This window comes from Podarcis cretensis (assembly GCF_951804945.1).
Source record: "Podarcis cretensis genome assembly, chromosome: 8".
Taxonomy (NCBI): Eukaryota; Metazoa; Chordata; class Lepidosauria; order Squamata; family Lacertidae; genus Podarcis; species Podarcis cretensis.
Window position 1 is genome coordinate 46,347,094 of NC_137177.1, and position 13,486 is coordinate 46,360,579.

The 13,486-nt window shown below is 38.7% G+C and overlaps 1 protein-coding gene across 5 annotated transcripts in view; it reads right to left on the reverse strand.

Annotated features, from left to right (window-relative positions):
* Positions 1-1,433: 1,433 nt before the first annotated feature.
* The window catches only part of CDH8 (cadherin 8), a 234,001-nt gene continuing 221,948 nt past the window's right edge, over positions 1,434-13,486 (reverse strand). For 4 of the 5 annotated variants that reach the window (XM_079988215.1, XM_079988216.1, XM_079988214.1 and 1 more), the window contains 2 exons: positions 6,995-7,246; positions 1,434-3,576 (listed from right to left, as the gene is read on the reverse strand). In XM_079988215.1, the coding sequence (XP_079844341.1) occupies positions 3,083-3,576; positions 6,995-7,246 (746 nt within the window). In that variant the 3' untranslated portion in view covers positions 1,434-3,082. Of the gene's footprint in view, positions 3,577-6,994; positions 7,247-13,486 lie in introns of those variants that run through there. The other variant, XM_079988218.1, reaches the window with a different exon arrangement.

Here is a 13,486-nt window from a genome sequence, read left to right on the forward strand (position 1 = left end):
AAGGAGGGTTCATGCTTTTATACCTGTGCCATTCCTGAGCCATTTCCCAAACTGAAACCATCACCTCCCTTTGAGGTACCATTTGGATACCTAATGTGGCCTCCCCCATCACTAATATTAACTTCACACACACCCCTACATACAATTGGAGCATCATCAATGCTATGTCGTTGTGTCCTCAAAAATTGATGGATATTTTTGTAAAAAATATTGTTATTAGAATTCTAGTACAATTGTAGTATACATTGTACTATGCATGACTAATCAGAGGTAAGGTCCACTGCATTGATTTTGACTCTTTCCACGGTAAGTGTGCACTGGGTCAATATTGTCAGTTTTAAGCTAGCTGGACAAATGGTATGACTTGATGTAACTCAGCCCCTTAAAGTTTGGTTGAGGTCAACCCCACAGATTACTTGATGGCATTTGTCCAATAGTCAATCCACAGCACCACCTTGGCTCTTTTGTAGCCAAACATCTGTTCTGTGACTGCAAAATGGAACCAACATGAGATATTGAGTACACAACCCTTTGAAAATTATTGATGTCAGAGTAAATAACACCAACCACAATAACATTTGCAGATTAGAAATGAGACATGATTTCCCAAATCCAACTACATTTTCAACAGTCTAAAACTGGCATGAAATGAAATCTCTTTTGATGTAATTTTGGATTGAAATAATAATAATAAAAACATATGATTGCCTTCTGAAAACTGATGAAAGGATCTGCATTTATTCTACACAATGATTTCTGAAAACTCACTTCCAGAAATGCACATTTTGATTCTCACACACCTACACACACCCTGAACTGATATGATGATGTTTGTTTGTTTTCAGTATTTGATTGGAGATAGTTTTGCCTACATTCATCATGTGCTAGGTGCAGTCCCAGATGGGGCTGTGCCACTTACCTGATCTCCCTTCAGGTGAGTCACAGGACAGAGAGGGAGAGAGCAGAGGCAGTGGTGAGGTTGACATGGCACAAATGCACAGACAGAGCCAATCCAGTGCTCTTGCTGATGTATTTAGGCTGCCATGACCTTGGTGCCACCTAACTCCTCCACCCTCCATCCCAGTGACTAGTTCGAAGGGAGGTCAGTCACAAACTCACCTTCCTATCTGCTAATGGTTAGGGATGCAAGGACTCTTTCACATTATGCATTGGGTTCCATTGAAACCCATACAGATCCAAGTAGGGAGGGACCAATTGCCTCCAGAATATTTCTCTTTTCCATTCATGACTGACTCAACCTGCTTTTAATAAACAGGGAGAATCATGGAATGGTTCTGAGTTAAATAACACATTGATTATTTAAAAGCCTTAGAAGGAATTGCAGCTCTCAGAGGATTCATCTATTTACACGTTGATGATGTGTCTCTGTAAGATGCAGGCAAAACTGAAAAGAAACGGTGATCACAAAGAAGGTATTTATAAAAATATATTTCCACAAAGTAGGAAACAATACAGGAGTTGTTGGTTGTTTTTTGTCTTCTGAATACAATACATGGAGTAAATAAAGAAAACAATTGCATCAAAACAAAAATAGAAAAAAAGTAAAAATGAATTGCATGTAATACTTAGTTTTATTATACAATTGCTACTTCTAAATAGTCAGTTTTCATTACAAATTGAGGATGTCAACAGCTACTAAGTGCTGCTTTCTTTGTGAGCAAGATCCCTGTGCATAACCATGAATATTCTAGAAAATAAGAAAAGCTAAAAACATAAGCAGGAAAATTATGTACACACCGGATCTTCTAGTATAGTGGATAACTATAAGCATGTGTGACTTTATGGTGAAATGTGTGGAATTTTCAATGTCTTTGTTTTGTTTTTTGTAAATATTCACATGAACCAGTTTGCTTCCAGTTGCTTGTGCTTGTACTAAAATGCCAGTTCTTGGTTTATGAAGAAAATATAAAATGGTCCAATGTTAATTTCTTCCAGAAACGCCCTCACCCGGCTACCATTCCCTTGCAACTCCTCCACTGCTAATATCTCTTGTGTTTGTTTTTCAAAATGTACATTTCATTTAACATTCATTTTATATATATATATATATAGAACAAAGAATTCTAACCTTTTATTAATGGATACAATTTTGACATTTCCCTTCTCTTATACTCTTACCAATAATCAATCTTAATAAATAAAAGTAGTAATGGACATCAATAAAATATTTATTTCAAGGATTAAACAAATAAATTTGTTCTTTAGCAATAAAACCAGCTTTTGTATATGAGTCCATCTTCTTTCACATATTTCCCTCCTTTTTCTTATAGAAGACAAAGTAGATGAAATGAGTGATTCTTCTAGAAAACAATCCATTTTGTTTGAAAAGTAGAGAACTTTAGTCTCTTCTCCACTTGAACATTTGCACAATGGTGGATTTTGAATCCTGTCACTGGAATAGATTAAGAACATGTGAATATTTTAAGGCTTGACACAATGTTTGAAGATGATATTCAGTCTGTGGTTTTTGTGGCCAAGAATTACCCTATGTACAACTTACAGTCACTGCACAGTTGAGGCCAAAAGGGACTTTATCAATGCTTTTCTTAAAAATTCAGCATTGCAAAGAAGACCAGATATTGCTTTTAACATTCTTTTTTTCCTGTTTTTGTGGTGGAATCTTTGTTGGCAATGTGGAAGCAAACCATTAGCTTTCAATGGACTATCAGAAGATGCTCTTCATAAGCAAAAATCCATAGAGGTCCATTATGTAGAAAAGCACCTATCTTCTCCATTTCCTTTCCTTTCACATACTGAAGGTGATCAAAGATCCAAACCTCCATCTTCAGAGTGGTCATGTGAATATAGAATATCCAAAGACTTCTAGACACTCTACGTACTTAACTTCACACTCCACAAGACTCAGACCTCCTAACATATACTTTTGATTTATGTACTTTTTTGGTTCAACATTACAATGTAGTTGATTTTATAAGATGACTGGCACTAAAGTTGCCCCTAAACAAAAAGCCACATTAGTCATAACTAACAGCAGTGGCCCTAGAATATTACATGATCGCTTAAGTCAAGAGTGAAAAAAATAAAAGTTTGTAATCCACTGTCAAGTTTCTTTGTCACTTTCACCCACTGAGTAAAGTTCCCCGAGTCTTTTAAAACGGGGTCCCCATTCACTGAGGTAGTCAAAATTCTGATCTGAGTCTGATGTTGAAGACTCTAAGGAACTTAGAGAACCAGCTACTGAGCCTCTCCCCTCATAACCATAAATCTGAATCGAGTCATATGGAGGAGCTGTAGGGTCATTATCAGCTTCATGGAGCCTTACATTGATAAATTCATCAACATCAACACCATTCGGAACAGGTGCCAGTCCCTGCCTTGGCATAAATTGAAGATCGGGTTTAATATCCTTGCGGGGCAAAAATCCATTTATTCCATCAGGGTTTTGTAAAGTTGCAATGTCAAATGCTTCCGTATCTTCTTCGCCACCTCCTTCGTCATCGTAACGGATGATGTTTTCCCTCACATCTTCATCATCTTTGATAATAAGAGGCTCGTTTTTATGTCTCCTCAGTGTCACAAACAGCACCACAATGACTGTAAAGGAAATACCACAAGCTGATCAACCTTTGAAAGCAGTTCTTAACGCAAGCAAAATATTTCCTCAGAGGGTGAAAAGGTGCTTATATTTCTATGAGGGCTTGACTGGAAATTTGGTTATTAGAACATGAGGTAAAATGAATTTGGGAGAGAAGGAAATTTGGGATCCCTGAAACTAGGAGATAGGAAATTCAAGGAAAGGGCCCATTTTTAAAAAAGTTTTGAGAGGCACTTGCTAGTCTGAGCATCCCTGTCCTGCTCTGACTTGGATAGGATCGAGGTCAGGAAATGCAGTTTGTCAGGAAGTGGTGCCAACATTGAGGACAGCTATTCACCTGTATTCCCTGACTGATAGCCTCTCACGTATTACAACTTTGTGATCAGTGACATAAGCAATAAATTGTCAATATAGTCAAGTGGGTCTAGTTCCTGATAAGGCATGATGCTTGATTTGCCAACATTTAGTTCCAGCATCAACCTATGCACCCCAATGGCAAATTTCCCCTTTAAATGGATCTGACATAGGCTTTTGTGGGATATCCAGCCTCATATAACTCAGAGTCTGAACTCTAATGCATGAAGGGGTTAAAACCATAGAGTAGGCTGTCCTGTCAGGCTTAGCTAGGTTATTCCTCCTCACCTTGGGAGGAAGAGTTATCAAGCCTGTGTTCTTCCATTCCACCATTGGACCCTACCAGTAAGGAGATCTAAGCTGGATGTTCCAGACTTAGACTACATGGCTTAAGCAGGCCATCTTTGTGTTTCTATGCAGATAATTCAGCAGCATTTACCATTTTGGAACCTAAGTTATACTGCCTGTGTTTTCTTGCTGCTGTACAGAAAAGCACATGAAACTGACACTTTGAAGTGTTTGTAAGTAAACAAATGTTAAACATGTAATCTCTTTCTATGCTAAGGGAAGTGGGAAACTTTGGATGCAATTTAAAAGGTCTAACAGCCTATATTTCCATACTTTGCTGCATGTTTTGTCATTTTAAAATCTCTGTTGGGGCCCTCTCACCAAAGAGTACTTGCATCTAGGCATCCAAGGAATTCTCCTTTTTATTATAACACTAAGTATTTTATACTTTTAAACAAATACAGAACACAAAACCAAAAGCTTGTATGTTGTGTACATGTAGTGTGAAAGGTAACTAAATTAGTAACTAAATTCTACCTTTTTGAGTTTAGTATACATTTCAATAAATTTCATTAAATATTCAAGGCTATTGTCCAATGTGTTTATTTGTGAAGTATTTTACTATCATTACTATCACTACTACTACAACCACTACAGCTAATAGTAATATTGTTGCAAATATTCATCAATTGCTTCCATTACAAATCTGTTTCTAACAATCCCAATATGTAAGCACATATATGTGAACACAATAATCAATCCACAGGATATTTTAGCAACCCATTTGCTAATTAATAACTCATTGTGAGGGAGCTTTGCTGTCATTGACATCTACTCTCATGTGTGATGAAAAGAGCATTACTCAGCTATGAAAAGGAGCAGCCCAACTTCAGATACATTAATTCAAATTAAGCTTATTCCCAGATACTTGTGTTTGGAGCTAATGCTTTGCTCTGTCAATTTCAGTTTCTTTCAGTTTATCATTTTTCCAACCTTAAGTTCAGTTCTCCACATTTCCACATCAGTTTGCATTTTTTAAAGTCTTTGTGAAAACATTTCCAAGCAAATTTCTTCTCACATACACATTTTTAATGGAATTTCCAGAATATAAACATTTTTGCAAAGTAATTTCCCAAATAGAATGTATTTGTGTATCTTATTTCCACAAATATATATATTTATATGCAACAATTTACTCTAGTACAGTCGTACCTCGGGTTACAGACGCTTCGGGTTGCATGATTTCGGGTTGTGCACTGCGCCGAACCCGGTAGTACCAAAATGAGTTACTTCCGGGTTTCAGCACTTGCGCATGCGCAGAATCGCAACCCGCGCATGTGCAGACGTGGTGCTGCAGGTTGCAGACGCTGAGGGTTGCGAACGTGCTTCCTGCATGGATCACATTCGCAGCCCGAGCATCCACTGTATACACATTCTGGGCCCCATGACTTGGTTGGAGAACTACACTGCAAAATTTGGAGAAGTGTAGATTTTGACAGATGCTTCAGTTTGCATACTGTTTTGGAAAGTGCAAATTCACATTCAAATGCTAACTGAATTGAATTCCCACCCCATTCCTACTTTGGATACCACCCCAAAAAAGTTGCTGTTAGCCCTGCAACAGTGTTTCTTCCCCCCTAGAAAAAAACAGGTGCCAGTTCTCACCTTGAAGTTGTTACAGTAAGTATTCACATTTTAACCCCCCCCCCAAAAAAAGAGGTGTCGGTACTGCATGCCCTTGAGTACCCTCTGGGGGGGAAGCATTTCCCTGCAGCAGTTTGGGTGGTAGTAGTAGTAGTAGCAGCAGCAGTGTTTGTATCAGGCTTTGGTCTCTACCCTTCAGGGGAGCTAACAGCGACTTTAATGAAGACTTGATATTGACAGGGGAAAGCATGAGGAAATGAGTTGAACATGCTCTCCACCAATGCTGCTGTTCCAGTAAAAATTAGATGCCTTCATAAATATTCAAATGTAAACAGAAAATGTATCAGGTGATCTAATTATCTGTGTTTTGACTGTAATTGTGTTCTAAGCACTTGGGTACTGTACAAGTTTACTGCCCATGAGACCTTGCTCAATGTTCTACTAATCATACAGAATGTAACCCTCCAACGACATATAGTAACCTATCCAAACTTTCCAGTCTGGCTGACTAGCTAAGGAAAAACAGAGGAGTCATTTTCCATTTGGCAGGCCTCAATGGATACCCCGTAGACTGTGATAATTTCACTAGGTCACCATTTGTGAAGAGTTGGCCTATGGCAGGAGTAGTCAATATGGTGCACTCCAAATGATGCTAGACGGGAACTCACATCAACCCTAGTCAGTATGGTGAATAGTCAAAGATAATGAGAGTTTTCTCCAAGAACATCTGGAGTGAATCATGTTGACTATCCTTGGCTTCTGGGAATATTTGATGTTACCAAGTTTACTAAGGGTAGATCCTTTTTCAAATAATGGACCTAAACTATTGATTTCAATAAATTTACTAGCCACTTGCCTCTTTCACTGCCACATCTTTTCTTCCAGAAAAGTTTGTCTATATTGTTTAGCAATTTATGAACCAGAACCATGTGAATCTTGCTCATGTTTAAAGCACTGCTCCAAATGTCTACTATGACTGGCAGTGGCTTTCCAGGGTCTTCAGTAGTGGGCTACTACTAGAGTCACAATCAATTGAAAATGGGAGCTTTTGCAAGTAAAGCATATGCTCAACTGCTGAAAGATGCTCCTTTCCCATATGGAAGTCTTTCTGACCAGTGAATGAATACGTACCTAGCAGCAAAATGATGCAGGCTAGAATTGCTATTAAAGCTCCCATGCTGAGGCCAATAGGGAGCACATAAGCTTCAGCATTGCAGGACTGGGCAATACCCTCGTTGCTGCATCCACAGACCTTAATGGTGAGGGTGCTGGTGCTGCTCATTGGGGGATTCCCACTGTCGCTGATTATGATAGGTAGAAAATAGACTTCTTGCTTCTGGCGGCTGAATCCATTATGTTTTGTTAGAATGTTAAGGGTGTTATCTGGAAAAGAAGGGGATAATCTATTTCAGATTAAGGCTGCAGAATGCAAGGCTTTCTTTGATGAGGACCGAGCCAAATCTACTTACCTTATTTTGTGTTCATTTTCATAGTTTTACAAAAGTGCTTCTCCGTGTTGCCAGTTTATGGCATGTGACATGAACAAATTGGTGTACCATCAGTGCTGCCTTCTTTTTTCTCCTTACCATCCTTACCATCATTTGGAGCTCTTTGGAAATTGGCAGGGATGGGGAACCTCAGGTCCAGAGGTCAAATGCAGTCTTCCAAGCCCCTCTAGCAGGCCCTTGGGACTCTCTCTAGGCTACACCCCCTCTTCCCAGGCCACAACATTCACTAAGCCATCTCTACACACTCACTGAGCAATTTCGTCTAGCTGAAATGGGTCCTTGAACAGTGGCAGTGTCTCTTGCTTGTGTGGGTGAAGAGAGAGGTTGTTTTAATGCTGAAACCTCTGACTGGGATATATTAAGGACTGTCTCCTTCTATGTGATTGTGGCTACCTATTGTTTTTTGTCAACAGAAGCTTTTTCCACCCCCACTCCTGCCCTGAGGTACACTTGACTGGGTTGCAAGACAGGACTTTTAAAGTTGTGACACTCAGGTTATGAACCCCATCCTTAGAGGGTCTGGCTACCTGCTTCTCTTAGGTGAGCTTAATTATGCTTTTATGGCTGTTTTAAAACTGTCTTCTGTTAAGCTTGTTGAATTTATATTGTTTTCATAAAGCACATTTTTGGGAGTTTTGGGAGCCAAAATGTGTCTATAAAAGTTGGGAGGGTTCAACTGAACGTCAGAAGAAACATCATGGTAGTAAATGCAGTTTGGACAATGGAACCAATTACTTCTAGAGATTGGCAGGGCAGGTGTTCCCTTACTTGCGGTCTTCAAACAAAAGGTGAACATTTATCTGTTGGGGATACCCTACCTATAGATTTCCTGCATCAAGCAGAGGATTGGGTTGTCATCGCAACCAAATCATGCATTTAAGAGACTATTAAAACACATTTAAAGCACAAAGAATTATGAGAACGGTAGTTTAACCCTCAGAGAGCCTTTTGATGCAACAGCTTTCACTATGGAAATTGGGCATACATACAGTTGACTGCCTAATCATTCCTTCTGTTTTTGCATAGTGAAGCTTGTTACCTTTTTCACAGTTCTTAGGCACAGTTGACATCATTAAAACGATCACCATTTAACTCCCACAATTGCTGAATTTACAGAGGCCTGTCTTCCATTTACTAGTAAAAATATAGGCAGTGCTGCAGACACTGGAGTGAGGTAAATGTTGGCTTTATTTAATGACACCCACTGTGTGTTAGCAGTAAATCAAATAACTAAGAACCGCACAGGTAATTACTGAATTCAACTCTCCTGCAAGATGTATGAGATTTTTCTATTACATTAGGTAACCCTAGATTACTGGCACCCGGCATCCCACCCAACCCTCTCCTCTTATTAGCAGTTCTGTGTATGCCAGGCAACACTTCAAAAATGTAACAAGGTTTGATTTATTTGCTTACTTAACAAGTCATCAGGGTACTTTACTGCTTTACTCAGAAGGCTATTTTGAATCCTGCTGCCATGGATGTCCTTGGGTTTATGCTGATTTGGATTCATTTGATACATTTCTTCAAATAAAAAGTAGCAGGAAGGTAATCGAAATAATGTTTTGCTAGACCTACAGCAGATCCTGGTTTTCCTAAAGGTTTTCCTCATTTGCTTACTTAACAATTCATCAAAGTTTTAAACTACTTATTCAGAAAAAAATATTTTGAATCCTGCTACCATGGATGTGCTTGGATTTATGCTGATTCAGATTCATTTGATACATTTATCCAATAAAAAACAACAGCTAGTTAATAGAAATAATATTCCACCAGAGCTAAAAGAGATCCCGGTTTTCCTAAAGAAAGAACAATAATGTTCTGTGCAAAGGTCCAATAAACAGTTTCTGTTGTCTAAGTATTGCATTCATTAATCATTCCAACTTCCATTTATTGTTCATTCTCCCATTACTCTCGTATTCCAGTTAAACAATAACAATATTGAAAAACAGTTACAGAACTGGAGCATACATTGTGCTGCTCCTCGCATTGCTTTCAGAACATTTTCTTTTTTCTCTTACCTTCATATTACACATGTTGCTCACACACCACTTAGGGCAGATTTGCCCCACCCCATAAGAGAGGAAGACTAGAACAGTGAGGTTCTAGTCTTTCCCTTTAGAAATTACTGCTATGATAAGGCTTCTTCTTCCAACCCATGATTCCCCATGTGACTCACAGGGGTAGTAGTTAGGACCAGAAGTAGCAAGTTTAACTAAACACCAAGGGTTTAAAATAATGAGAAACAATCAAAAATTGGGGAAAATCTCAAACCACCTTCTATAGTCACATGCCTTTTTTAAGGTGTGGGAAAAGGTTCCAAAGGTAAACTGACAAAATGAGTAAAAGAAGGCAAATTAATAAAGGAAAAGTTTGTAGCGAAATGGAGCTTGTTTATCAATTACTGGAATGAAAAAGTGCAAGAATCATTCCATCCTCTTAGGGTGGGAGGATCAAAACATAAGCAAATTTTGGGGTGGTGTGTTCCACAGGAATTCTAAAATTTCTAAAATTTTGAATATTGCAGTGGTTAAAGATCCAGGCTTAGCCTTGATATCATTTTTTTTTTTCAAGGAGCAAATAAATAGATTTTCTTTAAGCCATTAACAATCCATTTCTTGACAGCAGCCTGGATGGAAAACACAATCTTATGGAGAAGTGATCATTTGTTAACTATACAAAGTGGTCTGATAGGATTTGGAAGGCTGTGCTTGTAGATGAACTATCACAACATTGCAAAGTAATCAGAGGTGACATTACCAGAGAAAAATATTATGATGGCTGGATCCCCTTCATTTCTTTCATTAATTCCTCACCAGAAGAACTTAGACCATATTTTCTTTTTGAAGAAGTATGTTTTCCTGAACTTTATACTGATACTCCAGGTGTTTTTTATTTAGATACCATGCCACTGACTCTCTCCAAGGTTTAAGGAAGGTTGTTGTTCACTTTGCAAGTCTGCTATTGTAATCAATCCAATGTGTTTGACATTTATATTCTTTCCAAAGTATGTAATGAGTATGCATGGTTCACCTAAATATCCCCCCTAAAACATTATATTTAGAATGCTTTGATAATTTTATATCAGTTTGTTTCTCTTAATGTTTTTGCTCATTTCTTTCTTTCTTTCTAATTCTTTTTTTTACTCCTTTAATATATTTTTTATGTCTTTGTTATCTTTCCTTTCCTCATTTTGCTTTGTTCTTGCTTTTGTTTTCTTCTGCTTTTTGTGTTTGTTTGTTTTTAATCTTCTACTCAGAGTTAATGATGGGTTTGCATACAGATGAAGGTGATGGATGGTTGGTGTCAGGGCCAGATTTAGGTTTGCTGAGGCCCTCAGCTACTGAAGGTAATAGGGCCCTTTATATGTCCAGCTGTCCTTTGTCAACAACAAATTGTCGCTGTTTTAGGTGTTGAATATGTGCTATATAGTAATTTGTGGCCCTAATCGGTATCTAAAGCCATTTTATTTGTTTTTTATCTTATATTTTGGAAATGTACATCCAGTTGTTTTTTTCCTTTAATTTTTTTTTGGGGGGGCCCAACAGAGTGGGGCCCTAAGCTATAGTTTGTTTAGCTTATACGTAAATCTGGCACTAGTTAGTGTGAAAGGCTGGGAAGGGAAAATCTCCCAGGGATGGAGAAGAAAGAGAAGCTCCCAGGGGGAAGAGAGGACTGTCAGAGAAGATGCTGCATTCTTCTTTTTCTCTTTTTCGTTTTTGTTTTGATTAGTTTGTTTTTTATTGTATTGTATTATAAAAGGTCTTAATAAAATCTTACTTTAAAAAGTCAAGAAAACAGGGAATGACCACATGGGAAGAAAGATCCAGGCAAAACTGATACATACATGAGAAACAGTTCAGTTTTGTTATGGAATTCAGTTAAGTTACTCATGGGATGACACATTATTCATTTCTTTTCTGTTGACAACAGCTGTATTTTTTTATTGGTACAATAACCTGAAGGGGCTAATGTAAAGTACTCCCTCCACTAACTCACCTAAGTAGTTATGTATGTAAGCTCTGATCCATCTTGTCTCTAAGAGACAGAGTTCTATTCAAATTCACTTAGCATGCAGCCTGGTTTACAGCCTATTTAATTCTGAGAACTATTATTAAATTTCTGAGTATTATTTAGGCCAGTCAACACAAACTCACACAAACTGTTTTTCTCTCTGCAGGGCTTCACCTGGGCCATAGGTCTTATCCCAATCAAGCCCCAGAAGATAAGGGTAGGTGACTGAACCATTCGATTAAGATTAATTTAGGGATGGGCAAATCTGTGAATTTTGGATTCTTTCTGCTTCTCATTTTTATTATCTTTAGTTATCCATATCAGTAGGCTATGTAATACAGTGGTACCTCTGGTTACGAACTTAATTCGTTCCAGAGGTCCATTGTTAAGCTGAAACCGTTCTTATCCTGAGTCGTGCTTTTGCTAATGGGGCCTCCCACTGTGCGTGCGCCAGAGTTGCACGATTTCCGTTCGCATCCTGGGGCAAAGTTTGCAACCAGGAGCAGCTACTTCCAGGTTAGCGGAGCTCGTAACCTGAAGCATTTGTAACCAGAAGTGTTCGTAACCAGAGGTACCACTGTACACATAATTAATTAATTGTGTGACTTACTTAATTTTGCTAGAGTGGAAACTGAGTTGAATAATGTAGTTTTGTGTGGAAGACAGACAGTAGTGGAACAGAAACTGTGCTGCATGTGGTGGAATGGAAAACAACCACTTCTCACATTCATACACTAAGTGCTACTTCAGTGTTGCAAGGTGCTATCCATGGAAGTCTTCCTTTTCTGAGTTCTGCAATTTGAAACTTTCAAGCAATCCAGCCTTCCTGTTTAGTAATAAAATCACTTTATCTGGTCTACTTTTGTTTCCCAGTAGAGAGCTCTTTTTTAAAAAAAGCAACAACTTAGAAGCTCAGAAAACAGCAGGCAGCTCCTACAGGAGCAAACATCAAGGCTACTGCATGAGTTAGCTTGGAAACAGGTGCTTGAGAGGGCGCTCTCTGCTCATCTCCCCAATTAACCTGCTGATCCTTCATTATCATGCTTTTCATGTCATTTACTTAACCATCCCTTGGTTAACAAAACATAGCATACTTTGCTTTGTAATCTATTCTTATGAGTTCTAGGTTAAATTGCCATCTATGCCTTTCATGTGCATATGTATGGATTTAAAACCACATCAACAACATCATTACATCACAAACCAGTGGAGGCTGGTTATTAGGGTGAAGGTGGCACTGCCCCACTAACCTTAGTCTGCCCTCTGTTAGCTCCCACCTGTCTGTCTTCTTACAACCAATCCAAGGAGAACTTCTGCCTGCCAGCTTCCTCCTCCACACTGGAGGTTAATAAATTAATTCATGAATTGCCTTTCTAAGCTCTAATTTGGTAATTAAGTATGCCTTAGGCCTCTTAAAACATGCTTTTACTAGTGTGGCTTTTGCTTCCTCCTCAGTGGCTCCCACCGCATTCCAGATTTAGTCACTAAAATGTTGTCCCAACATTTACAGATCACAAGGATGATACTTCATGTCCTTGGGAGGTTTTTAAAACGTGTGGCATGCAAACGGATATAAAAATGAATCATATGAGTGGAATACTTTATGCATACTTGAACTAGCATGAGAGCAGTCTTGGAAACAGCAAGCCCATGTGATTAAAGGTGTGCAAACAGGGGACCCTAGCAGGTCTGAAACAAGACATATTGCTTTCCAAGGCAAAGAGCAAGATGGTGGGCCTACCCATTCCATGTAAAAGAATTCAATTGTACTGGTGGTTAGAGCGTCAAGACTGGTGATGGGAGAGCATCCTCCAGCACACTGGAGACAGCAAAACAGATTTTTGGGGGGTGGGGGGCAGAAGACGGCGTGTGGCAATAAAAGGAAATGACAGGGAGGTATTTGAGGAAGGACATCCCAGAGTTGTGGCTTTTGTTCTCCAATATCTGCAGCTTGAAGCCATTGATTCACTCTGACTGATGGTTCTGGGCCTTGGCATCAGACCATAATTGTAATGTAGAACTTTTTAAGTCTACTAGTCAGTTTACACTGAAGTGCCCTTTTGTGTGTGTACCTGATATTTCTTTAATTCACAGTACTGCC